Source organism: Sphaerodactylus townsendi, linkage group LG10 (genome assembly GCF_021028975.2).
Source record: "Sphaerodactylus townsendi isolate TG3544 linkage group LG10, MPM_Stown_v2.3, whole genome shotgun sequence".
NCBI classification, from domain to species: Eukaryota; Metazoa; Chordata; class Lepidosauria; order Squamata; family Sphaerodactylidae; genus Sphaerodactylus; species Sphaerodactylus townsendi.
Window position 1 is genome coordinate 86,030,980 of NC_059434.1, and position 27,780 is coordinate 86,058,759.

Consider the following 27,780-nt stretch of genomic DNA (forward strand, 5'->3'; position numbering starts at 1 on the left):
CTTAAGAACATAAGAACAAGCCAGCTGCTGGATCAGACCAAGAGTCCATCTAGTCCCATCTCTCTGCTTCTGCTACTGCAGTGGCCCACCAGGTGCCTTTGGGAGACTCTCGCGTGCAGGAGGGTGAAAGCAAAGGGCCTTAAGAACATAAGAACAAAGCCAGCTGGATTTCAGACCCAGAGTCCATCCTGAGTCCATCTCTTCTGCTACTGCATCGCAGTATGGCCCACCAAGGTGCCTTTGCAGGGAACTCACATGCAGGAGGTGAAAGCAATGGCAACTTGGGAGAACATGGAAGAGCGAGCCAGCTGGATCAGGACCAGAGTCCATCTGATTAGCTCCAGCTCTCTGCTACTACGCAGTGGCCCACCAGGTGCCTTTGGGGAGCTCACATGCAGGAGGTGAAAGCAATGGCCTTAAGAACATAAGAACAAGCCAGCTGGGGATTCTCAGACCAGAGTCCATCTAGTCCATCTCTCTGCTACTCGCAGTGGCCCACCAGGTGCCTTTGGGAGCTCACATGCAGGAGGTGAAAGCAATGGCCTTAGGAGGAACTTATAGAGCAGGCGAGCCAGCTTGGATCAGGGGACCAAGAGTCCATCTAGTCCATCTCTCTGCTTGCTACTTTCGCATGGTGGCCCACCAGGTGCCTTTGGGAATGCCTCACATACAGGAGGTGAAAGCAATGGCCTTAATAAAACATAAGAGAGCGAGCCAGCTGGATCAGACCAGAGTCCATCTAGTCCATCTCTCTGCTACTCGCAGTGTGGCTCCACCAGGTGCCCTTTGGGAGCTCACATGCAGGAGGTGAAAGCAATGGCCCCTTAAGAACATAAGAAACGAGCCAAGCTGGATCAGACCAGAGTCCATCTAATTAAATCTCTGCTACCGCTAAGAGTGGCTCCACCAGATTGCCTTTTTGAGAGCCTCACATGCAGGAGGTGAAAGCAGTGAAAGCGGCCAGCTTTAAGAACATAAGAACAAGCCAGCTGGATCAGACGGGTAAAACCAGAGTCCATCAGGTCCATCTCTCTGCTACTGCAGTAGCCCACCAGGTGCCTTTGGCAGGAGCTCACATGCAGAGGAGGTGAAAGCAATGGCCTTAGAGAACATAAGAACAAAGCCAGCTGGATTCAGACCAGAAGAGTCCAGATCCCTAGTCCATCTCTCTGCTACTCGCAGTGGCCCACCAGGTGCCTTTGGGAGCTCACATGCAGGAGGTGAAAGCAAATGGCCTTTTGGGAACATAAGAACAGAGCCAGCTGACTGTGATCAGACCAGGAGTCCATCCCTGAGGTCCATCTCTCTGCTACTACTTGCTTGGTAGCCCACCAGGTGCCTTTGGGAGCTCACATGCAGGAGGTGAAAGCAATGGCCTTAAGAACATAAGAACGAGCCAGCTGGATCAGACCAGAGTCCATCTAGTCCAGCTCTCTGCTACTCGCAGTGGCCCACCAGGTGCCTTTGGGAGCTCACACGCAGGAGGTGAAAGCAATGGCCTTCTGCTGCTGCTGCTCCCGAGCACCTGGTCTGCTAAGGCATTTGCAATCTGAGATCAAGGAGGATCAAGATTGGGAGCCATAGATCGACTTCTCCTCCATCAATCTGTCCAAGCCCCTTTTAAAGCTATCCAGGTGAGTGGCCATCACCCCCTCCTGTGGCAGCATCTTCCAAAGAGAAGTGTTTCCTTTTATTAGTCCTAATTCTTCCCCCCAGCATTTTCAATGAATGCCCCCTGGTTCTATTTGTTAGGGGTGCCAGCTCTGGTGGGGGGGGTGTCCGCAAGAGCACCTGGGCAAGGCAGAATTCCAGGAAGGAAGGGGATATTCCCTGAGCCTGGAAGGGAAGGGGCTGGATGTTAAATCTCAATCCAGTTTTGCTTTCCTCCCCCCCCCCTCCCCCCGGGATGCCCAGAGACCAGCCGTCATTTGGGGAGCTCCCCAGGCACCGCCTGGAGGTTGGCAACCCCGCATTCCTACAGACCCCTTCTTTGCAAGGAGCAGCAGAGAGCCCGCGTGGCTTTGTTCCAGGAGAGGCTGCAGCCGGCGGAGCGGCAAGGCTCGCTGCAGCGGCTGCAGCCTCTCCAGGGCGCCGCCGGTGGAGGCCGGAGGGGGGGTCCCCGCAGGCCCCCCACCCCCCCAGGCGCGCCTCCGGCTGACCTTGGCGCTGCTGACGAAGCGGACCTCCAGGGCGCGCCGCGCTTGGCCCCCCGCCTCGGGGCCCCCGGCGAAGGCGTCGTGGCTGCACACGGGCGCCGCCATCTTGGCCCACGCTCGCCCCGCCCAGAGGAGGGAGGCCAGGCCAGGCCCCGCCCCCTGACTCCGCCCCTCGGTCCTTGACTCCGCCCCTCTACTCTGGAGACGGTCTTCTCTTGGCGCAGCTGAGGCCCTTTAAACGGAAGTTGCCAATCTCCCGGGGGGGGGGGGGACCTGGATCCCTTGTTGATAAAGAAGAAGAGTTTGGATTTGCACCCCGCCTTTCTCTACTATAAGGGGCCTCTATAGACACCTGGTGAGGCAGGTGGGGCTCAGAGTTCTGAGAGAACTGGGACTGGCCCAAGGTCACCCAGCAGGCTTCATGCGGAGGAGCAGGGAAGGAAATCCAGTTCATCAGATAAGAGTCTGGAAATCCAGTTCATCAGATAAGGTGGGGGGGGATCAAATTCGGTCCTCCAGATTAGAGTCCACCATTCATACACATTGTTAGAAACGGGTCTGAAAATCCCAAAAACACTGGACCAATTTGGTGAAGCAGGTAACAAAGCTTTTATTGGTTTATTATGGTCTTGCAAGTCCAGGTGTCCACCCACTGGCAGGCACACACTTTCCTTTGTTCTACATCAACTTATCTTCCCTTTTCAGGACCACCCAGTTCCGCCCTCATTTCCCCATTGGCTGGGAGATGAGAGGGACAGATCTGCAACCTGTGGCTCTCCAGATGTTCACAGACTACAATTCCCAATTCCCATGGGAATTGTAGTCTGGGAACATCTGGAGAGCCGCAGGTTGCAGACCCCATCATGTCATATACTCGTGGTGGCGAACCTTTGGCACTCCAGATGTTATGGACTACAATTCCCATCAGCCCCTGCCAGAATGGCCAATTGGCCATGCTGGCAGGGGCTGATGGGAAGAGAATATAGTAATCCCTCTGGAGCTAGGCATGGGATCAATCCTGAACCGCCTAATATCACCATGTGATATCTCCTTCAGTTACATACATGGTCATTTCCTGTAATTAGCTATAGCGATTTGTATCTATCAGTCTTCATTTACTTGGCTCTCTTCAGTTGTCAACCCTTCAATGAGTGTCTTCTTGGTATGTCCATTTTATTAGATAAGAAGTTATTTATTCCTGTCGCACCTGCCACGTCTTTGGTTCCACTAAAGCCCTATTCTCTCATCCTCTATCTAAAAGGGGTTTCTACTAGGCAGCTCCTAATAGCACCTTCTTACTGATTAGGGTTTCTGCAGAGAGCCACATCCCTTGTGTCAGGCTGTAAACTGAGAGAAAGACATTTTCTTTTAACCATATTAAAGGTTCACACAAAAACCTATTAAACACAAAACATTCAATGCCTATCATATTCTTATGCTTGTATTGTGGTTATACTTAGGATATATACATTGAATGTGGGTGATTAACATATTCTTTAAGTTCCATTATCAGCTAAAATATAAAAGCATTCAAATATAAAAGCATTATAAACTGCAGTATAACCTGCTATTCCCCTCTAACCATGACCTTCTTCTAGCTCATTTATCTTAGATTAGGTTTGCTTATTCAGATAGACATAAGAAATACACAAGTCAAATGGGATATAATCAGAGGTGGGATCCAGCAGGTTCTCACAGGTTCCAGAGAGTAGGTTACTAATTATTTGTGTGTGCCGAGAGGGGTGATTTTGCCACGTGATTTTTGCCTTAGTTAGGCCCCTCCTCTCAGCAGTAGTGCGCAAAACTTGAAGCAGTCTAGCAGGAGGTGCACCGGTGTGTGCGTGGCAAGCTCGCCGCCTGCATACCGTAGTTCATTTCCCTGCGCTAAGTGACGACTGTGGCTCATCCTTACCCACAGCCCACGCCTTAGGAATGCCCGCCCTGGAATTCCCAGCCACACCCCCGTTGTGCCCCGCCCAGTCCCATTGACGCTACGCCACAGTTTGAATCCCACCACCATCGGAACCTGTTACTAAAATTTTTGGATCCCACCACTGGATATAATATATAGATACTAAATCCATACATTGGGAGTGATAGGGCACTAGTCTTCCTTCTCCCTTGCATTCCCAACTAGCAGGCTTTTAACCTTTCTAACCCTGGTGCCAGGCTGTTCCACAGACTTCCCTTAGCTGATGAGCCATACTGCTACATCTCCGCACAGCTTTATAAAAGCATATCAGAAAACCATCTAATTTTTATGTATGTATTTGCCAGCTGCTTGTTTGAAGGCAATGCCAAGTCGAGAAAAGAGTTAACTCAAGCAAAAAAACACGTTTCGATTTGCCCGTAGTGGATGAAGAAGCGGTCTTTATTTCCAAGTTCACTGGTATAAATACAATTTAAAAAACAAACCCAGAACCCAAATCTTCAGATACAGCCTAGGCCAGTGGTGGCGAACCTATGGCACTCCAGATGTAGTCCATGAACACCTGGAGTGCCATAGGTTCTTTCCAACTAGGCCCAAACCATGTTTCAGCCCCATCCCACTTACATCCAAGGCCTTTCCAGTTAGCTGAATAAGGATCCTGCCCGCCCAGTCCTTCCCCACCCATCTCCTTTCTAAGCTCTCCCCCCCCCATGTGGCATGGCATCCTCTTCCTCCTTGGCAGTGTGATGTGGTTATTTCACCACTTCAGTAACGGCTTCGGCAATGAAGCTTTTAGATTTAGGGAGGCTAAAGAGGAAATGAGCCGCAAGAGGGCCAGACGGTTTGTGAACAGCTGCTCGCTGGGGAAATAAAGGAGGAGTAAGGGGGCCCCTGGTAGCTGCCGTTCGTCTGATCTGGAAGAGAAGCTCAAGGTGGAGAATGAACTGGGCGTGGCCTCGGTCTTCTGTGGGATCTTGTGAGTTGGGGGACACCGGCAAACAGTGGAAGAAGAGAGGAGGCTTATGAGAGCTGTCTGCACATATGAAACTGTGCCCTTTTACAGACACAAATGCACAAACATGAAATCCACCGTGCATGTGTGTTTGTATGTGTGGTGGTATCTGAAGGACCCAAACTCAGAAAAGAACAGCTGTCCATTTTCGGCACCCCTACAACAATTGGTCCCCCAAAAGGGAAAGCAAAGGCCCAGATCTATAGCAGAGCGAAGCCTCTGATAAGAATAGGTCATCTCTGGGCTTCCAAACCACATGCGCAAAGTCCCACGTGGAAGCCCCCCCACCCCAATTGACCACGAGGGGGGCAGCAGGCCTGGGAAACGTGGCCGAGCGAGTGACGAGCTATTTCTTAAGCATCTGAGCCTTGGCAGAGTTGATTTTGTTGGCGACGGAGGAGTCGGTGGGCGATGCGCACCCTGGACAGGGTGAGTTCCGAGTTCATTCGTTCTTTTGTTGATTCGGATGGCGGCGTCGGCAGCCTGGCCCAGGTCCCTGCCGACAGGAGGACGGCACAAGGAGAAAAAGGAAAAGCATTGAAGAGCAGCAAAGTCCCTCTCTCCCTAAACCCTGCCCCAGAGCCGTAGCGAGGGGGAACTGCGCCCGCGCCACGTCCCTGGAACACCTCCGCCCTGCCCCCGGAACAGTGTGTGCCCGGTGCAAGACGCCCCCTGCTCCCTGGGCGCTACGCCCCTGCCCTCCCCACTTCCTTGCCTACAGGAAGGAATGCCCTTTCTAAGACAGGATCTCCTCTTCCAGCGCCTTGAGCAGGACGGCCCAGGCTAGCCCAATCTCATCAGATCTCAGAAGCTAAGGGCCTGGCTAGTACTTAGATGAAGAGACCACCCACAAGGCGACAGAGCTGGACCCCCGGCCCCCCCGCTCCTTTCAGTCCTTCCCTGCTTGACTTGGACCCACAGGCAGAGAATGGGGGAAGGGCGAACGTACCCCACCAAGATCAAGGCTTTCACCCTCTGCTCCGGGGCGACGCGGAGGGTGTACTTCTTGGCCTCGTGGCGGTTGTGCTGCTTCATGCAGATCTCGACAAAGGGCTGCCAGAAACGAGCCCAAATGAATGCAGAGCATTTTTGTGCAGGCATTTATTTACTTGAATCCCGCTTTTCTCCCCATTCTGTGTGTTCTCTCCCCCCCCACCCTCCTTTCTCTGACAACAACCCTGGGAGGACAACCAGGCTGAGGGTGTTTGTGGCCGGGCCAAGATCATGCAGGGAGCTTCCAGGGCAATCGAGGAGGAATCGAACCTGATCCTCCCCCACCCCCGTCCTACACTCTAACCCAGTGATGGTGAACCTTTTCGAGACCGAGTGCCCAAATTGCAAACCAAAACCCACTTATTTATCGCAAAGTGCCAACACAGCAATTTAACCTGAATATTGAGATTTTAGTTTAGAAAAAATGGTTGGCTCCAAGGCGTGTTACTAGGGAGTAAGCTTGGTGGTAGTCGGTGGCTTTGATTTGAAGCAAACCGTGCAATCTCTTCCAGGGAACAGTGAATCCCAGGCCCTGGAGGTAGTGGTTTACTCAGAAGCAAGCCCATTGCCAGCAACTGAGCTTACTCCCAGGTAAAGGATTGCACTTTAGGACTTTGCATGAAAATCAGCGGGGTTTAACAGCATTTAACAGGGTTACCTACACTGCTTCCCCAAAACTAGATCTTAGGTTTAATGCTAATAATTGAGCCCAGCAGCCCGGGCCAGCCTAGATGTGTGTGGGGGGGGGGGGGGTGAGCTCTGTTTGCGCGTGCCCACAGAGAGGGCTCTGAGTGCCACCTCTGGCACCCGTGCCATAGGTTCGCCACCACTGCTCTAACTGCTGCATCCCACTAGCCGAGGTGAACGGCGTTAATAAATTCATAACAAACAAGCAGAAGTCCCTGTTAGGGGAGCCACAGAGAGAGGAAGAGTTTGACGCTCCTTGGCTCAGGATCAGGGCCCCAATTCGAATCACCGCTCCCCAACAGCTGTTTGGTTGCAATTTTAAAAAGTGACGGAGAGAGACGTGAATCTGAGACTCTCGCACATCAGCTGTTTGGTGAGGGCTGGATTTGCTCGGCCCCAGAGGTGGGATCTAACCAGTTCTCACCACTTCTCTAGGGCTCATTCCACACATGCAGAATAATGCACTTTCAAACTGCTTTCAGTGCTCTTGAGAAGCTGCTATGCGGAGATGGCAAAATCCACATTGCAAACAGTTGTGAAAGTGGTTTGAAAATGCATTATTTTGCGGGTGCGGAAGGGGCCTAGAAGTGGTTACTAATCTTTTCTGAGTGCCGAGAAGGGGTCACTAAAGCAACCGCCCTGCCCAATAGGGACTGGAGGTGCGTGTGTGTGACAGCGCCTCTGTTTGAATCCCACCACCATTGGAACCTGTTATTAAAATTTTTGGATCCCACCACTGCTCGGCCCCTCTTCCTTACCAGATATCCGATGGGCGACTTCTTACTCTTGGAGAACTTCTCCAGTTCGTCCCAGTCCTCCCGCTCGGCCAGGGCGCTGATCTTCAGCCACCAGAACCTGTCGGAGCACAAAGGGAGCGCTCACTGTGGGACCACGCCAGCAACCACAAACTAATGCACTGGAGTCTGCCACGTGCAGGGCCCCCCAAAAGTGGCGCCCGTGGGCACCAAGGCACAGGCCAACACCTTTCTTAGTGTTTGCCAAGGGTTTTTAGAAAGAGGCTTCTGATTGGCCAGAGGAGATCTGTCTGAGACTGCCAGACGAGTGTTTCTTCGCTAGCTCAGCAGGCAGCTCCATGTGCACCCAAGAAAGTATTTCGCTCATTGCAAAAAGTGTCCCGAAAAACAGTGTTCCTGCCTGAAAGGCTGGAAAACTACAGTCAGAGTTATGCATCCCTGTCTCAGATAAAGATGCAGTGGCAGCAGTGAGAGCAGCAGTGGCGTAGTGGTTAAGAGCAGGTGCACTCTAATCTGGAGAATTGGGTTTGATTCCCCGCTCTGCCACTGAGCTGTGGAGGCTTATCTAGGGAACCAGATTAGTTGGTACACTCCAACACATGCCAGCTGGGTGACCTTGGGCTAGTCACCGTTCTTTGGAGCTCTATCAGCCCCACCCACCTCACAGGGTGTTTGCTGGGGAAGAGAGGAGATTGTCAGCCCCTTTGAGCCTCCTTAGAGGAGAGGAAGAGGGGATATAAGAAGAAGAAGAGTTTGGATTTACATCCCCCCTTTCTCTCCTGCAGGAGACTCAAACGGGCTTACAATCTCCTTGCCCTTCCCCCCTCACAACAAGCACCCTGTGAGATGGAGGGCTGAGACTGGCTCAAGAACTGTGACTAGCCCAAGAGTCACCCAACTGGCGTGGCCTATGAAGTGCACAGGCTAATCTGAATTCCCCAGATAAGCCTCCACAGCTCAAGTGAAGGAGCAGGGAATCAAACCCGGTTCCTCCAGATCAGAGTGCACCTGCTCTTAACCACTACGCCACTGCTGCTATATACCAAACTCTTCTAGTAAGATTAGTTGAGGTGAAGTGGTTGAGAAATTTGTGTACTTCCACATGAGAATTTTATCCTGAACAAATATAAGAATTATCATTCGTTGTTACGTGCGGCCTTATTTTGTGCATTACCGAACATGGTACTTGGGGGGGATCTGCCATCACAAAGGGGTTCCACGCCCTTTCTAAATCACCCTGCTCCCATCCTATCCACGGGACGCAGAATACCCCACGCCCCTCAGCCCACGCAACCTCTCGGACCGTTTGTCGGGGATCTTGAAGTCCCGGTACAGTTGCTCGGCCCGCTTGTGATTCTTGTCGAGGATGAGGTTGTAGACGGTGTCGTGGAGGGAGTAGTCCAGGTACGGCTTGTCCTCTTCCTTCTGCATGCGGTGTTGGATGCGCAGCAACTTCACCTGGTCTTCCGTGGCCTGTTGGGTGGGAAGTGACAAACAGAGGTTGAGGGGCACCTTCTGACGGGACGCTTCGGTGCAGGGTCGCCCCCCTCCCTGGTGCTTGAGCGACGGCCATTTTGAATCTTACAATGAAAAGGTGCCTTGGTGGCTGGAAAGCTACTGGAGTAGCGGGGAAGACTGAAGGAGCCCTTTCCTTTACGCTGAAGGAAGAATCGGGCAGCTTAGTCCATCTCACGCAGTTTAAGCCAAAGGCTTTAATCAAGTGAAGGGACTTGGGGGGATATCCAGCAGGAGGGTCCTCAGCGTGGGGCTTAGGGGAGCCATGTCACCCATCAACACTGGAGCCCATCAAGTGAGGGCTTTCCCCCCAGCAAGGCTCCTGATTGGCCAGTGGAGACTGGTTTGCCTGGGTGGATTTCAGGAGCATACTGGCCACGAGGACATGTGGTGTCACGTGTCCCCGGGAGCAGGCCAGTCAGTCCCGTGGGGGTGCGAACAGTGCGAACAGCTTCCCAGGGACTGCGTGTTTGCCGTCCCTGGGCTGCTGTAAATGGCCCGTGCGGAAAGGGCCTCCGACAGAAACCAGGCAGCTTTTAACCCCAAGAAGGTCCCCAGTTCAGTAAAGACAACTACAAGTGGGCAAGAGAGAACAAGATTTCTGCTAGAAAATACCCACAATGCCCACAGCCTGCTGCACTTTACGTTTGAAACTACACAGCAGGAGAAACCCTGTGCAAGAAGTTTCCAGGGTCTAAGTCAGCTGTTAAAACCTAGCAAAACAATCAAACAAGAAATGTGAGCAGGAATATCAAAATGTCAATCAGGGGCAAATTAATTAAAATATCTTGGGTAATATTTGAACAAACATGAGACCTGTGATTAACAATATCTTATACTGAATGTTCTCAAATGCTCCCCCCCCCACCATGAATATCTTATACTGAATGTTCTCAAATGCTCCCCCCACCACCACCATGTCCACACTGCTGCCGGCTGAGGTGCCAAGGCGGGGCACCTGGAGCAGGTGTTGCCCCGGACGCCATTTCCCCCCAGTACACCTCTGGTGGATTTTAAAAAAATCATTCCTCTGCCTACCACCCCTACAAGACTGAAGACAAGCTACCAACTCTAAAGGGTTCGCAGCAATGGCGGTCTAATTGCAATACATTTTGACAACCACCTTCAGAAGAATTCCCTGATGTTATTTGTAGATGTCTCAGTCCTACAAAAGAATGGTGAGAATCGTACAATGAGAAAAAAGGGACACATAAGGTTCTGCATATATGGTCCAAACCGTACGATTTTCTTATGCATTATGTTCCCATGTACCTTGTGAAGTGAAAATGGGACCAGTTTTCATCCAGATTCCAGTTAGTGAGCATATATTGATTTATGCATTGTTCTTGTTCGTGGCGTTTGCATTCTAATGTTTGCATTTGAACTCACCATTCTCATGTTTGACTGAGACATATAAAAATAACACTAGAGAATTCTTCTGAAGATTATTGCAAAACTTTATTGCTGCAAGCCCTTTACAGTATATTCTTCATTTGGTCATTTATTACTGCACTGAACCCCATATTATTATCATGACTGAATATCAGCTGCAGCGATCATTTTGTGGATAGCTCCGCCTCCTACAACAGCCATTTTGTGGCTAGCTCCACCTCCCATGGCAGCCATTTTGTGGCTGTGACCAACATGCTGCATTAGAATTCCAAAGGTGCCTGCGAGCTCGAAAAGTTTGGGGACCCCTGACTTAGTCACAGAAAATCAGCATCCGTAACGAGATAAGAATCCTGAGTGGTGTAGATGTTCTGCAGCGGACTGGTTTGATTCCCCGCTCTAACCTGGGAACTGGATTTGTTTCCCTGCTCCTCCACATGAAGCCTGCTGGGTGACCTTGGGGCAGTCACAGTTCTCTCAGAACTCTTTCAGCCCCACCCATCTCACAAGGTGAGGTTATTATATTTATTATATTTTTAAATTATATTTATTTGTACTATTTGATGTTAAGGAATTATTTAGAACCTATATAAAATGTTCAATAAAAGATGGTTCCTTTTCAATAAAAGATGGTTCCTTTTCAATAAAAGATGGTTCCAGCAGAGAAAAGATGAAATCAGCTAGAAAGGTATGTGGAGCAGTCTGGTACAGAGTCAAAGGTTAAAAGCTTGGTAAAAGGTATGCAAGAGAAGGATTTTAGAGAAATTGATATTTTATCTCTTCAAATTCATAGTTTTAGCTCTCACCCAGAGGTGGGATCCAACCAGTTCTCACCACTTCTCTAGAAGTGGTTACTAATTTTTTCTGAGTGCCGAGAAGGGGTTACTAAAGCAACCTCCCTGCCCAATAGGGACTGGAGGTGCGTGTATGTGGCGGCGCCACTGTTTGAATCCCACCACCATCGGAACCTGTTATTAAAATTTTTGGATCCCACCACTGCTCTGACCTATCATAAATCATTAAACATGAATATGTCTCATGTCTGTATCATCTAGAAAAATGAGCTATGAAGGGATACACATGTATTAAGGAAAAAAGAGAGATCAAAAGATTAAAGAGAACGAGCTGGCTATGATACATTTTGTAAACACTAAGAATGCTTCTATATTTTAATTAATAGTGGAATAATTACCTAATAAAATGCAGAGCACTCACATTAAATGTATCTTAGTATAATCGCAGCCCAAGCATAATTACTTTGTAATTAATTAGATATTTTGTACCGAATAAGCTTCTATGTAACTCTGTACTACCTTTGAGACAGGGATGTGTTATTGCATCCCTAGATGTTGATCTAGGAATGCAATAACTGTCAGCTTCAGAAATCACACAGATGTCTTTGCAACTTTGTGCTTCTGTGGGATGAAGAGACCCGTTACGTGGTTAATAGCACTGTGAAGATTATGCTGTCTCTTGAGAAAGGTTGTTACTTCAAAATGAATAATGAAAGAATATTAAAATCAGGTAGGGGCAAGTTCTGGAATGTGATGTATTAATTTTTAAAATTATTTTTGGTCTACGAAAGGGTTTGATGCAATGCATATCCTGTTTCCCTGAAAATAAGACATCCCCTGAGAATAAGACATAGTAGAGGTTTTGCTGAAGTGCTAAATATAAAGCATCCCCTGAAAGTAAGATGTAGCAAAGTTTTTGTTTGGAAGCATGCCCGTCCAGGCAGACACCAGAGAGGCATGCAGCTGTGGAAGTAGGAAAAATAAGACATCCCCTGAAAATAAGACATAGCCCATCTTTGGGAGCAAAATTAATATAAGACACTGTCTTATTTTCGGGGAAACACGGTAGTAAAGACTGCATTTCTGACATACCTGATTCTGTCTTTTGTTTTCAGCAGTCTATCGTAAACTAACTGGGAGAGCAATTAATTTATCACTCCACATATTATTGGATTTATATTATGTATATATTCTGTTGGAAACTGCCCCAATCCTAAAAAGGGAGGATCATATAGAAATTTAATGAAATCAAAATCAATAGTATTAAATAAATGTAGTGGAGATAGCTGGGTGTACTGGTGAAGAGCAGTGGACTCTAATCTTGGGAACCAGGGGAGGCGGAAAAAAAAGTTTATGCTGTTTTCCAGATCATGAGGAGTGTCACACCCCTAGCCCCTGTGATATGGAAGGGATTTTTTTCTTTTTTTTCTCGGCCCCTTACACCTGGGCCTTTTGTGACCTAATGGGACTGCCGTCCCTCCCCCTTGGGAGAGGATTTTGAAAATGGGATTGTCGGACGCCACTTATACTTATTATACTTATTATATTTAGTCTTTTATTGTTTCTACTGCTGCTTTTAAAGGCTTTAACTATTTTATGACTGTATTATGTTTATATGTTGTACACCACCCGGAGCCCCCTGGGGATAGGGCGGTATAAAAATCTAATGGATGGATGGATGGATGGATGGATGGATGGATGGATGGATGGATGGATGGATGGATGGATGGATGGAGGGAGGGAGGGAGGGAGGGAGGGAGGGAGGGATGGAGGGAGGATGGATGGATGGATGGATGGATGGATGGATGGATGGATAGATAGATGGATGGATGGAGGGAGGGAGGGAGGGAGGGAGGGAGGATGGAGGATAGCTGGATAGATAGATGGATGGATAGATGGATGGATGGATGGATGGATGGATGGATGGATGGATGGATGGATGGATGGATGGATGGATGGATGGATGGATGGATGGATGGATGGATGGATGGATGGATGGATGGATGGATGGATGGATGGATGGATGGATGGATGGATGGATGGATGGAGGGATGGATGGATGGATGGATGGATGGATGGATGGATGGATGGATGGATGGATGGATGGATGGATGGATGGATGGATGGATGGAGGGAGGGAGGGAGGGAGGGAGGGAGGGAGGGAGGGAGGATGGAGGATAGCTGGATAGATAGATAGATAGATAGATAGATAGATAGATAGATAGATAGATAGATAGATAGATAGATAGATAGATAGATAGATAGATAGATAGATAGATAGATAGATAGATAGATCGATGGATCGATGGATGGATGGATGGATGGATGGATGGATGGATGGATGGATGGATGGATGGATGGATGGATGGATGGATGGATGGAGGATGGATGGATGGAGGGATGGAGGGAGGGAGGGAGGGAGGGAGGGAGGGAGGGAGGGAGGGAGGGAGGGAGGGAGGATAGCTGGATAGATAGATAGCTGGATAGATAGATAGCTGGATAGATAGATAGCTGGATAGATAGCTGGATGGATAGATGGAGGGAGGGAGGGAGGCAGGGAGGCAGGGAGGGAGGGATGGAGGGATAGAGGATGGAGGATAGCTGGATAGATAGATAGCTGGATAGATGGATGGATGGATGGATGGATGGATGGATGGATGGATGGATGGATGGATGGATGGATGGATGGATGGATGGATGGATGGATGGATGGATGGATGGATGGATGACTAACTAACTGTACAAGCAAAGAGGAGTCTTGCCAGTCCCTTGCGTTCTATTGGGTGCCACTCACACTGTGAAATGCATGAAGGCAAACCATAGCCGTTATTGCAACCTTGCGTACTGACCCCAGCAGCCCAATGACATTGCAGGAGAAAGGTGGGAAAAGGGAGGGTGGAAAGAGGGGAAAGGGCACCTCCTTTCATGGAAGGGGGCCTGTCCTTTGTTCCAATCTTCTCAGAGAACAACTCTGGACCACCTTTCAAGGAAGTCCCCGTGTTTCTCAGAGCACAAGTTGGGAAGTGGGACATTTGGTGGAAATTCTTCAGCAGCTTCTTTTGGAGACAAGGCCTGGTTCCCGAGACGCGCCTCACCTTGGCCGCAAACTCATTCTTGGCTTTGTTGTATTCGTCCACGGCATTCACCAGACTTGCCACACGCCCCTCAATCCGCTGAGGAGGAAAGAACAGAACACGGGTTGAGTCCAGAGCAACACTCTGCACCAACAGCTTAGGTCCCAACGAACCAAACAGCCTTTGTAACAACTTGCAATAATATTTTATTATGAGAAACAATTCCAGTACTTTTAATTGTATTTGTTTTACAGATCATAAGAACATAAGAACAAGCCAGCTGGATCAGAGCAGAGTCCATCTAGTCCAGCTCTCTGCTACTCGCAGTGGCCCACCAGGTGCCTTTGGGAGCTCCCATGCAGGATGTGAAAGCAAGGGCCTTCTGCGGCTGTTGCTCCCAGTCACCTGGACTGTTAAGGCATTTGCAATCTCAGATCAAGGAGGATCAAGATTGGTAGCCATAGATCGACTTCTCCGCCATAAATCTCCTGGCCCCTTTTAAAGCTAGAGAGTTATGTTGTAACTCTTAGTTGATCTGCAAAACACATACAAAGAATAGAATTATTGGAACTGTTGCTTGTGATAAAATATTATTACAAGTTGCTACAAAGACTACCGGTATTTGGTTCACTGGGACCTAAAGCTATTGGCACAGAGTAGTGTCCGTATCTTCTGGTCATTTTTTGTCACGATGGGGAATCCAGAACAAGAAGTGGCTCACAACTGCTCAGATCAGAACAAGATGGGAGAAATTTCCAACAGAACTCAGCCCTTCTTTGGAAGGGGAAAGACTTCCCGGTTTACTTGAGCAGCTCTACAATCTATAATTCTTTGCACGCTCTGCCTAAAAAAATTTTAAGACCCCAATTAAATTTCTACTACTCAAACTCTTGTACTAACATAATGCAAGCTGCGTACACCGTATCTGTATAAATTGCAAGCTGCATACACCGTATCTGTATAAATAACCTGGATAGCTTTAAAAGGGGCTTGGACAGATTTATGGAGGAGAAGTCGATCTATGGCTACCAATCTGGATCCTCTTTGATCTGAGATTGCAAATGCTTTAGCAGACCAGGTGATCGGGAGCAACAACCACAGAAGGCCATTGCTTTCACCTCCTGCCTGTGAGCTCCCAAAGGCACCTGGTGGGCCACTGCGAATAGCAGAGAGCTGGACTAGATGGATTCTGGTCTGATCCAGCTGGCTTGTTCTTATGTTCTTATGTTCAAAGCACATGTGTGAACCTGGCACACTGAGAGCGCAATCCTGTGCAGAGGTAAAGTTTCTGCCTCTTTAAATGAATGGGCTTCGACGGAAGTAGCTCTCCTTTGAATTGCACGGTGAATGATGCAAAATGACAGTATGGAATTTTATGACAAACGATACCCAAGAGCGGATTTGCAGGTTATTTTATCCTACTAGCTACAGGAAGCGATAAAAATCCCACTCCTCAGGGTTTCAAAGTTCCAAGCATTTTTTCTTTGCACTGTTGGCTGGAAACTTGGTGGGTCCTTTTAATTTTGTTTCCAAACAGGAGAGGTACAGGTTGCTCAGTTCTACCCTGATACTTAAACTGTGAGCTCAGGCAAGGCAGTTAGGGAATGCCTGCAGCGTATTGGAACCTGCTAGAACAGCCCAAGAACTTCCTGCGGCCTTGCCAAATTCTGCCGGCTCTCTCTCATGCCCCAAAAGTACCCACCCAGAGGCACCAGGGGGAGGGGGGATGGCACCTGGGGCAACGCCTCTTCCGGCCGAAGGAGCAGCCTGGCAAGGCTGAGGGGAGGGTTGTGGGGGGTGCCCCATGTGACCAGCTGGCATGCGCCCGGGGACATGTGACCCCCCACATTTCCATGTGAGCGCTCCAACCTCTGCACCCACCTGATTGTTGGTGTAGCTGGAGCGGACGAAGAAGTTTCCCAGTTCTTGGTGATCATCATCTTGATTGTAGAGATCTTTGAGAGTATCCAGCTCTTGGTGTTTGCAGAACTGGGGACCAGAAACTCACATGTTAAGAGAACCGAACGGAGTCATAAGCCGATCAACATGACATCCCTTCAAATATTTAAACATAGCTATCATGTCCCCCCTTAACCTCCTCTTCTCCAGAGTAAGCATAAGCATTTTATTGCGTGCACGCACAACGAAATTTACAGCAGCATTCCTCGATGCACACAATTCCAGACTCATACCCCATCCTCCCTTTCCCCTTCCTCCACCCATCCCTACACAGCCCCAAACACATCAACACGAAGCCGCGGAGTTTAGCACAGCCACAGCTCTAGAGTGGAAGCTGTCTCTAAGCCTCTTTGTCCTAGGTTTGATAGACCTGTATCATCTGCCGGATGGTAACAGTTCAAAAAGAGAGTGTGTGGGATGAGACGGGTCCCTCAGAATATTTTGGGCTTTCTTTAGGCTTCGGGAATTATAGAGCTCCCTAAGTCTCTCCTCGTAGGACATGGACTCCAGACCTTTAATCATTTTGGTTGCCCTCCTCTGGACCCGTTCCACCTTGTCAATATCCTTCTTGAACCCAAATCTCCCTACTCCCAGGTGAAATACTCAGCGCTACTCCACACTGGCACTGAAATGAGCGCTCTCCCATACACACGCTTTGCTTGTTTCAAGCAGGTCTTTCTTTAGTGTCCAGCTGGATCCTAGACTTCTGGTTGCACCTGCAGCAGAATCCGGGGCATAGGACGGCATGCGCGTATGAACAGTTCACGTGACCTCACCATTCTTACCTGGCGATAGAGGCTCAGTGCCACGGGCTGGTTCTGCAAGGTCATGAAGAAGGAGCCGCGGTTTAGTTCGTTCTTCAGGTGCAAGACCACTGTGTAAACTGACACGGGAGGAAAGGGAGAGGTTAGGATGCTAAAAAGGTAGCCCACGAGCTCATGTGGCACGTGAAAGTAATGGGAATGCAGATGAGATAAACCAGCAATGGCAGGGGACTCTACAGGGGTGGCCAGGGAACATTAAAATCCCACAGGCTCTCAGCTCTCAGGTCCAAAAATAACAAAAACTGTAGATTTGCTCTAAAGTCTTTATTTCGATTCGAAAGGACAACATGAAGAAGAAGAAGGAGGAGGAGGAGGAGGAGGAGGAGGAGGAGGAGGAGGAGGAGGAGGAGAAGGAGAGGAGGAGTAGTTTAGATTTATATCCCCCCTTTCTCTCCTGCAGGAGACTCAAAGGGGCTGACAATCTCCTTGCCCTTCCCCCCTCACAACAAACACCCTGTGAGGTGGGTGGGGCTGAGAGAGCTCAGAAGAGCTGTGACTAGCCCAAGGTCACCCAGCTGGCGTGTGTGGGAGTGTCCAGGCTAATCTGAATTCCCCAGATAAGCCTCCACAGCTCAGGCGGCAGAGCGGGGAATCAAACCCGGTTCCTCCAGATTAGATACACGAGCTCTGAACCTCCTACGCCACTTAGCCAAACGGCTTCACATTTCTCACTACAAAGTACTACAAGCCCAGGAAAAGTTCACACTCCCCTTCAGATAAGATCAGGTCTTCGGAAGGAGGGAGAGAGCACTGGATGTCTACAGAGTACAAAGCAATAATAAATCACCACCCCTCTCCCATGCCGGCCACCCATCAACTGACAGGCACAGTCCTGACACTCTACAGGGGTGGTCAGAGAACATTAACATTACACAGACTCTCAGCTGGTTCTTAAAAAAGGGTTTTCCTTGTTCCCAACACCTCCATCTGCAAAGACATCAAGATTGGGGTCAGAGGTGGGATCCAGCAGGTTCTCACAGGTTCCCGAGAGTAGGTTACTAACTATTTGTGTGTGCCGAGAGGGGGTTACTAATGGGTGATTTTGCCACGTGATTTTTGGCTTAGTTATGCCCCTCCTCTCAACAGTAGCGAACAGAACTTGAAGCAGTCTAGCAGGAGGTGCACTGGTGTGCGTGGCAGCCTGCGCCTGTGCGCATTCGTTTCCCGGCCACAGCCACGCCCCTGGAATGCCCGGCCACGCCCCCATCGTGCACCGCCCAGCCTCACTGGTGCTATGCCACAGTTTGAATCGCACCACCATGGGAACCTGTTACTAAAAATTTTGGATCCCACCACTGATTGGGGTGTTGTGGGGTTTCCGGGCTGTATGGCATCAAGATGCCAGCCACAGACGCACCCCAGGCTATTGTTTAGATCCGCCCGGATCAGCATTTTCCAAAGCAAGGAGCGTCCGCCCATACCCAGGTCAGTGTCTCCGCTCTCGATGGCTTTGCTCAGGGCCAGCGTGCTCCTCTTCATCTTCAGCAGCAGCGGGACCTGCTTCCCGGATCGGGGCTCATACTCCAGCAGCTGTGAGAAACCACAGGGGGACTCTTTGAGTGGGCGGGACCAGACAGCCAAGGGTGAGGGGGTGGGGAGGGAGAAATGGGTCACCAAAAGGCTGAATTCTGCAAACTGGAGGAGGAAAAGAAAAGAAGAAGAAGAGGAAGAAGAAGAAGAAGAAGAAGAAGAAGAAGAAGAAGAAGAAGAAGAAGAAGAAGAAGAAGAAGAAGAAGAAGAAGAAGAAGAAGAAGAAGAAGAAGAAGAAGAAGAAGAAGAAGAAGAGGAAGAAGAAGAAGAAGAAGAAGAGGAAGAAGAAGAAGAAGAGGAAGAGGAAGAAGAAGAGGAAGAAGAAGAAGAAGAAGAAGAAGAAGAAGAAGAAGAGGAAGAAGAAGAAGGGGAAGAAGAAGGGGAAGATAAGGAAGAAGAAGAAGAAGAAGAAGAGGAAGAGGAAGAAGAAGAAGAAGAAGAAGAGGAAGAAGAAGAAGGAGGAGGAGAAGGAGGGGGAGGAGGAGGAGGAGGAGGAGTTTGGATTTATACTCCATCTTTCTCTCCTGCAAGAAGACTCAAGGTGGCCTACAAGCTCCTTTCCCTTCCTCTCCCCACAACAGACACCTTGTGAGGCAGGTGAGGCAGAGAGAGGTCTGAGAGAACTGTGACTAGCCCAAGGTCACCCAGCAGGAATGCAGGAGTGTGGAAACACATCTGGTTCACCAGATAAGCCTCTGCCACTCAAGTGGAGGAGTGGGGAATCAACCCCGGTTCTCCAGATTAGAATCCACCTGCTCTTAACCACTACACCACGCTGGCTCTCTTCCTTATCCACCTTTCTTTTCACACCCACTCTGCACGCAGTGCCTTGTTTAATCAGGGGTATTCTCTGTGCCAAGCTGACTTGTTGCACGCTGCTTTTGAACAGGTTTAAACGCAACACCCCAAGTGCACAAAGTCTGCTTTTGACCTCACCAGCATCCCACTACAAGGAAACTTCACACTCACTGACGCTGTACCACTTCTGATGTTCGTGGCATCTCGTGGAAAGCATCACTCATGCAAGAGAGAAGTCCTCTTAGCCCAGCCTTTTCCCTGAGCTGCTAGCTTTCTATCTGCAGGGAGTTCTTTTGGACAGAGATGCGGTCAGTAAAGGAGCCCCAAACTGCAGTCTGAAGGAGCGCAGCCTAGAAACAGGTGTGTCGGGAACAATCTTCAGATACCGCTGAAGGTTATGCTGCCTTCCCTTCCCGGCTCATAGCAGCCTTTGTGCCAGAGTGTGCCAGAACCCACAACCCCACACACTCTGCCCGTACCTTAATAGCCAGCTCTGTCCGGCCACACTCATACGCCCGGCCAGCGATCTCTGAGTACGAGATACCCGGAGTGTCGCCCAGCTTTTGATTGATGGCGGAGGCCAATTCGTCATCAGACTTGCTCTTTTGCTGAACCTACGAAAAATTTCAAATGGCACCATGTTGCCGGCAGAAAATAGGGACAGCATGCTTTGTTCTGTGGCAGAGGAGTAAACAATCTGCTGACATATTTATGTTAAACAGAGTACAGTGGATTGTGTTTTTTATCAATTGGCTGGGAGCTCGGGCGGGGACGGCGTGAAAAATGGGAACTTTACCCCCAGCCCTCCAAAGCTGCTCAGATTGTTCTTCCACTTCATTCTATTTAATGTATTTTCTGTGGCGCCTCATAAGTGGGAGGAGGGGTGACAGTCAGAGCAGACTGCTTAGAGCAGTTGTCCCCAAACATTTTGAGCCTGAGAGCACCTTGGGAATTTTGAGATGGCATGGCAGGCACAGTCACAAAACGGGTGCCATAAAATGGCTGCCGCAGGAGGTGGAGCCAGCCACAAAATGGCTGCCACAAAATGGCTGCCGCAGGAGGTGGAGCCAGCCACAAAATGGCTGCCATAAAATGGCTGCCGCAGGAGGTGGAGCCAGCCACAAAATGGCTGCCATAAAATGGCTGCTGCAGGAGGTGGAGCCAGCCACAAAATGTCTGCCGCTGCTCACTTTCAGTCACACAGCGAACATCTTTACACTGAGGTGGCAGCAACGTTTCTATAAATACGTACAGCCAATCAAATCTCCCATGGCCAATCAAAAGCACTGCTGAGCCAAAGCCCCACCCACTCCCTCAAAAACACTTGTGGGGCACCAGGAAGGGTGTTGGCGGATGCAGTGGTGCGCATGGGTGCCACGTTGGAGACCCCTTGCCTAGAGAGTTTATGGCAGAGATGATATTTGAACCGGCAGCTCCCCAATTGGCAGTGTTGTCCCCTCCCTACTACACTCTGCCAGTTCTCAAACAGAAGAGATTGTGTTTGTGTACAAGGTTTCAGCAAGAAGTTCTGGCACCGATGCAGGACATTCCAGATCCGTGCTGCTACCAAATATTGGGCCCCAATCCTTACCTGGTAACAGGCCCAGTGAGCCAGGATCCGGCTGATGCCCTGGAACTCTGAAAGGCGCAAATACTCGGAGATCTTGATCGCGATGGGATAAAGCCTCCGCAGCACCAGTCTAGGGGTTTTAAAAAAGCAGATGTTGTTGCTACTGATGCAAAGCTCTTCAGCTCGCAGGGGCAGTTAGCCCAGGGAGCCATGCTAAGCAAAAGGGGAAGGTACACACTAAAGTGAAAATGAAGAAAATTTGTACCCAACAGGCTACAATGATGACTTCAAAAATTAGTTCTCCCACTGGAGTAGCAATTTACTCATGAGTAACCAAAATAATTCTATAATTTTACAAACAGTAACAAAATGTTTTGGAAAAATTGTTTACGTTCTCCCATTGGAGTAATATATATATATACACAAGTTAGAACGGCACGGCAATATAATCAAAATACAATGATAACAGCTAGCCAGAATCCAGATAATTAACTGGCCTCGTTAAACTTCACGGCTGTTAGGCAGGTCAAGGTTTTTCAATGTACAATTTACAATGTATTTTCAATGTATAATCAGTGAGGACAACGCTCTGCAATTAGTTTGTTCTTATGCCTCTCGGGGTTTAAAAAAAGCAGATGTCGTTGCTACTGATGCAAAGCTCTTCAGCTCACAGGGGCAGTTAGCCCAGGGAGCCAATGTCAGGAAGTACCTTCTGGACATCAAAAGGGACTGTCATGTTACTGGATCTTCACTTTACTGTCCCTTGATCTGAAGCGTGTAGCAAACTAGAGGTGCCCAAGTGCTAGGCTCCACACTTTATTTTTCACACCGGCCTTGAGAAAGCAACAGCTATAACATTCATGTCCTGTTTTACTCTGCCTTTGATACGGAGGGAGGAAGTGGGGAGAGCTGTGGGGATAAAAGGTTGTACCCAAAGACAGTTTGTTAGAATCGGCTTTCTATAGCGATGCCATCCAATGTCTGTCAATAAAGGCTTCTGATTCAAAGATCCAGAGTCTAATATTCGTCCACAGATCCAGGTCTTGACAGCCAACAGCAGAGACACATATTCAGCGGAAGTATGCCTTGAACTGCCAGAGGGCAGAGATAAGTAACAGGAAACAGTTCTCTCCCCAGAGCTCTGTTTATTTTTATTTTTTTTGGGGGGGGGGGACAATTTGAACTCAGATCCCTCCGCTATTTTGTTCTCCCCCGCCTCATAAGTTGTACTCTTTCCATTCGATTGCAATTCAGTGTTGGTCAAAACCTGGGCTGCCTATTCGGGTTGAATGTTCAAAATCTACCCCCAACCCCACCCCACCAAAAAGATATTTGGCTTATTTGAGTGGAATGCTTACCTGTCTATTAGAACTTCAATGGTGAGCTGTTTGTACCTATCGCAGCTGTTAAGGAGAAACTCTTCAAAGGGCCTCCACTATTTTCTCCAAAGCCAAACACCGCTGGTCCCACGTAAGCAGCATGTACATCAGTTACACCCAGATGTAACAACATAAGAAGAGCCCCGCCAGATCAGACCAGTGGGGGGTTAACCTAATCCCATGGTGGTGAACCTATGGCACTCCAGATGTTCATGGACTACAGTTCCCATCAGCCCCTGCCAGCATGGCCAATTGGCAGGGGCTGATAGGAATTGTAGTCCATGAACATCTGGAGTGCCATAGGTTCGCCACCACTGACCTAGTCCAACATGTGTAGGAGCACAGAAACAAATCCAGTTCACCAGATAAGAGTCCACTGCTCATGTGGAGGAGTAGGGAATCGAACCTGGTTCTCCAGATTAGAGTCCACCCCTCTCAACCACTACACCACGCTGCCTTTCAGTACACTACATTGTGCATGAGATGGAATTGTGGCCACAGTAGTGAGAAAAAGAAGAAGAGGAGGAGTTTGGATTTATACCCCCTCTTTCTCTCCTGTAAGGAGACTCAAAGGGGCTTACAATCTCCTTTCCCTTCCCCCTTTCACAACAAACACCCTGTGAGGTAGGTGGGGCTGAGAGAGTTCCAAAGAACTGTGACTAGCCCAAGGTCACCTAGCTGGCGTGTGTTGGAGCGCACAAGCTAATCTAGTTCCCCAGATAAGCCTCCACAGCTCAAGTGGCAGAGCGGGGAATCATACCCGGTTCCTCCAGATTAGAGTGCACCTGCTCTTAACCACTGCACCAGCAGCCGCTTGGGTCTCAGCAGGCAGACCTGAATGCGCAGGCTGGACCAACCCCCTCGCCAAGCCAGATTACTCTCTTTTGAAACAAAGGATACTGAGCGTAACTGAGGGGGATCCCAATCTCGTAATCCCTGATGGCGTTCAAAACCCGGAGGTCTCGACACGTCTCCACAAAGCTCTCCGGTGTGAACGTGTCGACGAAGCATTTCCCAAAGGAGGCCGCCTGGAGGCACGAAGGAATGAACACAAGAGGGTTTAAGAGGAAAGTTTCTAGCCCCCGTGGCTGCAAAATTCGGCTGACGGAAGCTGGGCTGTCCAGTTAAACTTTCCGTTGGAAGTCAGGAGCCGGGGAAAGTAGCCGCGTGACATTTCCTGACATTAAATGGGAGAGAGGAGAACGGCGTATGCCGTTTTGGAGAGGATTGGTAGCACCTTTTCTAGCGATCTCATAAGAACATAAGAACAAGCCAGCTGGATCAGACCAGAGTCCATCTAGTCCAGCTCTCTGCTACTCGCAGTGGCCCACCAAGTGCCTTTGGGAGCTCACGTGCAGGAGGTGAAAGCATTGGCCTTCTGCTGCTGTTGCTCCAGAGCACCTGGACTGTTAAGGCATTTGTAATCTCAGATCAAAGAGGATCAAGATTGGTAGCCATAGATCGACTTCTCCCCCATAAATCTGTCCAAGCCCCTTTTAAAGCTATCCAGGTTAGTGGCCATCACCACCTCCTGTGGCAGCATATTCCAAACACCAATCACACGTTGCGTGAAGAAGTGTTTCCTTTTATTAGTCTTAATTCTTCCCCCCAGCATTTTCAAGGAATGCCCCCTGGTTCTAGTATTGTAAGAAAGAGAGAACAATTTCTCTCTGTCAACATTTTCTACCCCATGCATAATTTTACAGACTTCGATCATATCCCCCCTCAGACATCTCCTCTCCAAACTAAAGAGTCCCAAATGCTGCAGCCTCTCCTCAAGGAAGGTGCTCCAGTCCCTCAATCATCCTCGTTGCCCTTCTCTGCACTTTTTCTATCTCTCCAATATCCTTTTTTAAATGTGGCAACCAGAACTGACCACAGTACTCCGAGTGCGGTCGCACCACTGCTTTATATAAGGGCATGACAATCTTTGCAGTTTTATTATCAATTCCTTTCCTAATGATCTCTAGCATAGAGTTTGCCTTTTTCACAGCTGCCATGCATTGAGTTGACATTCCCATGGAACTATCAACGAAGACGCCCAAATCTCACCCTTGGAGTGGCAGACGGACTATCCCTTTTATCCGCACAAGAGTCCTGAAAGGTAGACTCAGCAGAGATAGAGTCATTAGCCTTAGGTCACCTGCTGATTTTAAAGTATAGGGAAGACCTAAACTACTTTAGCCACTCTACCTCGTGAGCTATTACTTGCACAGGAAGAGAGCCCTCAGTTGCCACCCTATTTTTCAAACTCACTCGAAGAAGGGCCTTTTGGGTTTCTGGGTCGTGCTCGTAGCTGGCTGCTTCAATGCATTTCATGACCGCCTCTGGCAACAGATTCTGCTCCTTGATCTCCCGCAGGTATTCATCAGCCTTCTGGCTCTCTTTCTGAAGGGCGAAGAAAAGAAAATTCAAGCTGCATGGACTGGGCCTTGCACATTTTAAGATATCCCCCACCCCCACACACCTTTGCTCAGATTCTAGCTTTGTTTATGGAAGCGATCTGCAGGGCCTTATTAGCAGTGGCCCGTCCCACAGGAAGCCCACTGCCTCCAGAAGTACTACATAAGAACATAAGAACAAGCCAGCTGGATCAGACCAGAGTCCATCTAGTCCAGCTCTCTGCTACTCGCAGTGGCCCACCAGGTGCCTTTGGGAGCTCACATGCAGGAGGTGAAAGCAATGGCCTTCTGCTGCTGCTGCTCCTGAGCACCTGGTCTGCTAAGGCCTTTGCAACCTCAGATCAAGGAGGATCAAGATTGGTAGCCATAGATCGACTTCTCCTCCATAAATCTGTCCAAGCCCCTTTGAAAGCTATCCAGGTGAGTGGCCATCACCACCTCCTGTGGCAGCATCTTCCAAACACCAATCACACGTTGCGTGAAGAAGTGTTTCCTTTTATTAGTCCTAATTCTTCCCCCCAGCATTTTCAATGGATGCCCCCTGGTTCTAGTATTGTGAGAAAGAGAGAAAAATTTCTCTCTGTCAACATTTTCTGCCATCGGGGCTCCAACCTGGATGAAAACCATCTCTCTCTAAGAGTGTGCTTTTATTTTATCCTGAAAGGTAGCTGCGTAAGTCTACAGTAGAACAGCTAGATTTTCAGGTTTAAAGCTTTTGAGAGTTCGGGAAGGGAGCTTCGGCCCTTGAAAGCTTATAGCTCAACAATCTGTTTGGTCTTTAAGAAGCTGCTAGGGCTTGTTCTATTTCATTTATTTATTATTTAAATTTGTACACTGCTCTCCCACATGGGCTCAGAGTGGCTCACAACAAGACCAAATGTCATAATTGCTTATATACCTACAACAAGCCTAAAATTATACTAAAATGCACATTAACTGAGCAACGAACTAACTAACTGGCGACCAGTATACTATATCTCCTGCTCCTAACCATTCGAAGAGCTTCGGTTGAAATACAACCAAGCTTCGGTTGAAATACAATACAGCCAGAAAGATGAAGGGTTAGCCTGGTGGAAACGCGTCATTTTACAGGCCCTGTGGAATTCTGATATAACCCACAAGGCCCTAATAGTAGGTGGTGATGCTGTTTTATTTTTCTAGCTGTTTTATTTTTCTTCTTCCTCCAGAAAGCCCACAGGGATACCCACGTGTGGGAGGGGGCCTCATTGGCACCGGCCCCCTCCGTTCGCAGCCTGGGGGTCCACCTAGATGCGTCTCTTTTAATGGAGACCCAAGTGGCCCATACAACCCGGGTTGCGTTTTTCCATCTCCGCCAGGCCCGACGGCTGGCCCCCTTCCTCTCCCAAGCTGACCTGGCCACCGTGATCCATGCAACGGTCACCTCCAGGTTAGACTATTGTAATTCGCTGTACGCCGGCCTACCCTTGCGCCTGATCCGGAAGCTAAAGCTGGTCCAGCATGCGGCAGCATGCTTACTTACAGGAGGTGCCTACCGCGATCATATTCAGCCTGTACTGCCCCAGCTGCATTGGCTCCCAGTGGAGTTCCAGATCATCCACAAGGTATGGGTATTAGCCTTCAAGGCTCTGCGCGGCCTGGGGCCCTCGTACCTTCGGGACCGCCTTACCCCATATGTCCCTACACGGTGGTCCCTGGCCCGTCAATGATACGGCAGGCCTTTACGTCCCTGGCCCCGCCTGGTGGAACACTCTTCCTCCAACAGTCCGGGCCATGCGGGATCTTGGAGAGTTCTGCAGGGCCTGTAAGACCGAGTTGTTCCACCGGACCTTCGGGGAGGCCAGCCGCTGATGGTGTGCGCCCTTTCTGTCCCTCCTTTTAACATTCTGGGAGTTTGTGACATCTATACCATCCCCCTGTCCGGGAGGGGTTTTTATTGATAGTTTTAATGCTGGACGCCAAGTGATTTATGTGGAACGCTATAATTTTATATTTTAATGATGTTAATTATACTAATTGTATTGCTATTGTTATTACTGTTTTGTAACACTTGTTGTTCACTGCCCAGAGCCCTTAGGGGATGGGGTGGTATATAAATATGATAATAAACAAACAAACAAACAAACAAACAAACAAACAAACAAACAAACAAACAAACAAACAAACAATGAAGCTGCCTTATATTGAATCAGAATATTGGTCCATCCATGTCAGAATTGCCTAGTCTGACTGGCAGCTTCTCTCCAGGGTCTCAGGTGGAGGTCTTTCATGCCACCTGCTGCCAAGCCCTTTTAGTTGGAGATGCTGGAGATCAAACCTGGGACCTTCTGCATGCCAAGCAGACACTCTACCACTAAGCCACGGCCCATCCCCAAGGAGACCCTTCCTTCAGCAAGGTCAGCTATCATCTACTCAGACTGGCAGCTGCTCTCCAGGGTCTCAGGCAGACGGCTTTCACATCATCTACCCCCTGCTCCCTTTTAACGGGAGATGTCAGGAATTGAACGCAGGACCCAGCACTAGCCCCCATCGATTCTGCATTACCTCAAATGCCTTCTGGGCTTCCAACAGCAACGCTCCTGGTGCCATGGATGCAATTTTGAATATCTCCTGGGTGGACTCTGCAACGGAAGAAGAAGAAGAGGAGAAGGAAGAGGAGGAGGAGTTTGGATTTATACCCCACCTTTCTCTCCTGTTAAGAAACTCAAGGTGGCTTACAAGCTCCTTTCCCTTCCCCTCCCCACACCTTGTGTGGTAGGTGGGGCTGAGAGAGTTCAGAAAGAACTGCGACTGGCCCAAGGTCACCCAGCAGGAATGTAGGAGTGCGGAAACACATCTGGTTCACCGGATAAGCCTCCACCACTCAGGTGGAAGAGTGGGGAATCAAACCCGGTTCCATCACTCTGGAAGGGGAAAATTCAGCCGGGATCCAGGCTTCACAGCAGATGACCAAAAGTCTCCACTTTATTTATTTAATAAAACATTTATACCCCACTTTCCCTCGTGGTTCAAGATGGCATACAATAATAGTCAA

The 27,780-nt window shown here is 49.1% G+C and overlaps 2 protein-coding genes across 2 annotated transcripts in view; both read right to left on the reverse strand.

Annotated features, from left to right (window-relative positions):
• The window catches only part of SMYD5 (SMYD family member 5), a 35,009-nt gene extending 32,731 nt beyond the window's left edge, over positions 1 to 2,278 (reverse strand). The window contains exon 1 of the mRNA XM_048508772.1: positions 2,160 to 2,278. Coding sequence (XP_048364729.1) covers positions 2,160 to 2,261 — 102 coding nt within the window. The 5' untranslated portion in view covers positions 2,262 to 2,278. The remainder of the gene's footprint in view (positions 1 to 2,159) is intronic.
• Positions 2,279 to 5,408: 3,130 nt separating this feature from the next.
• Positions 5,409 to 27,780, reverse strand: part of VPS16 (VPS16 core subunit of CORVET and HOPS complexes) — a 37,912-nt gene continuing 15,540 nt past the window's right edge. The window contains 15 exon segments of the mRNA XM_048510179.1: positions 5,409 to 5,558; positions 5,561 to 5,594; positions 6,048 to 6,151; positions 7,537 to 7,633; positions 8,837 to 9,006; positions 14,327 to 14,404; positions 16,187 to 16,294; positions 17,050 to 17,147; positions 18,510 to 18,618; positions 19,896 to 20,030; positions 21,008 to 21,116; positions 22,345 to 22,380; positions 23,266 to 23,393; positions 24,622 to 24,753; positions 27,291 to 27,367. Of these exon segments, the coding sequence (XP_048366136.1) occupies positions 5,541 to 5,558; positions 5,561 to 5,594; positions 6,048 to 6,151; positions 7,537 to 7,633; positions 8,837 to 9,006; positions 14,327 to 14,404; positions 16,187 to 16,294; positions 17,050 to 17,147; positions 18,510 to 18,618; positions 19,896 to 20,030; positions 21,008 to 21,116; positions 22,345 to 22,380; positions 23,266 to 23,393; positions 24,622 to 24,753; positions 27,291 to 27,367 (1,433 nt within the window). The 3' untranslated portion in view covers positions 5,409 to 5,540.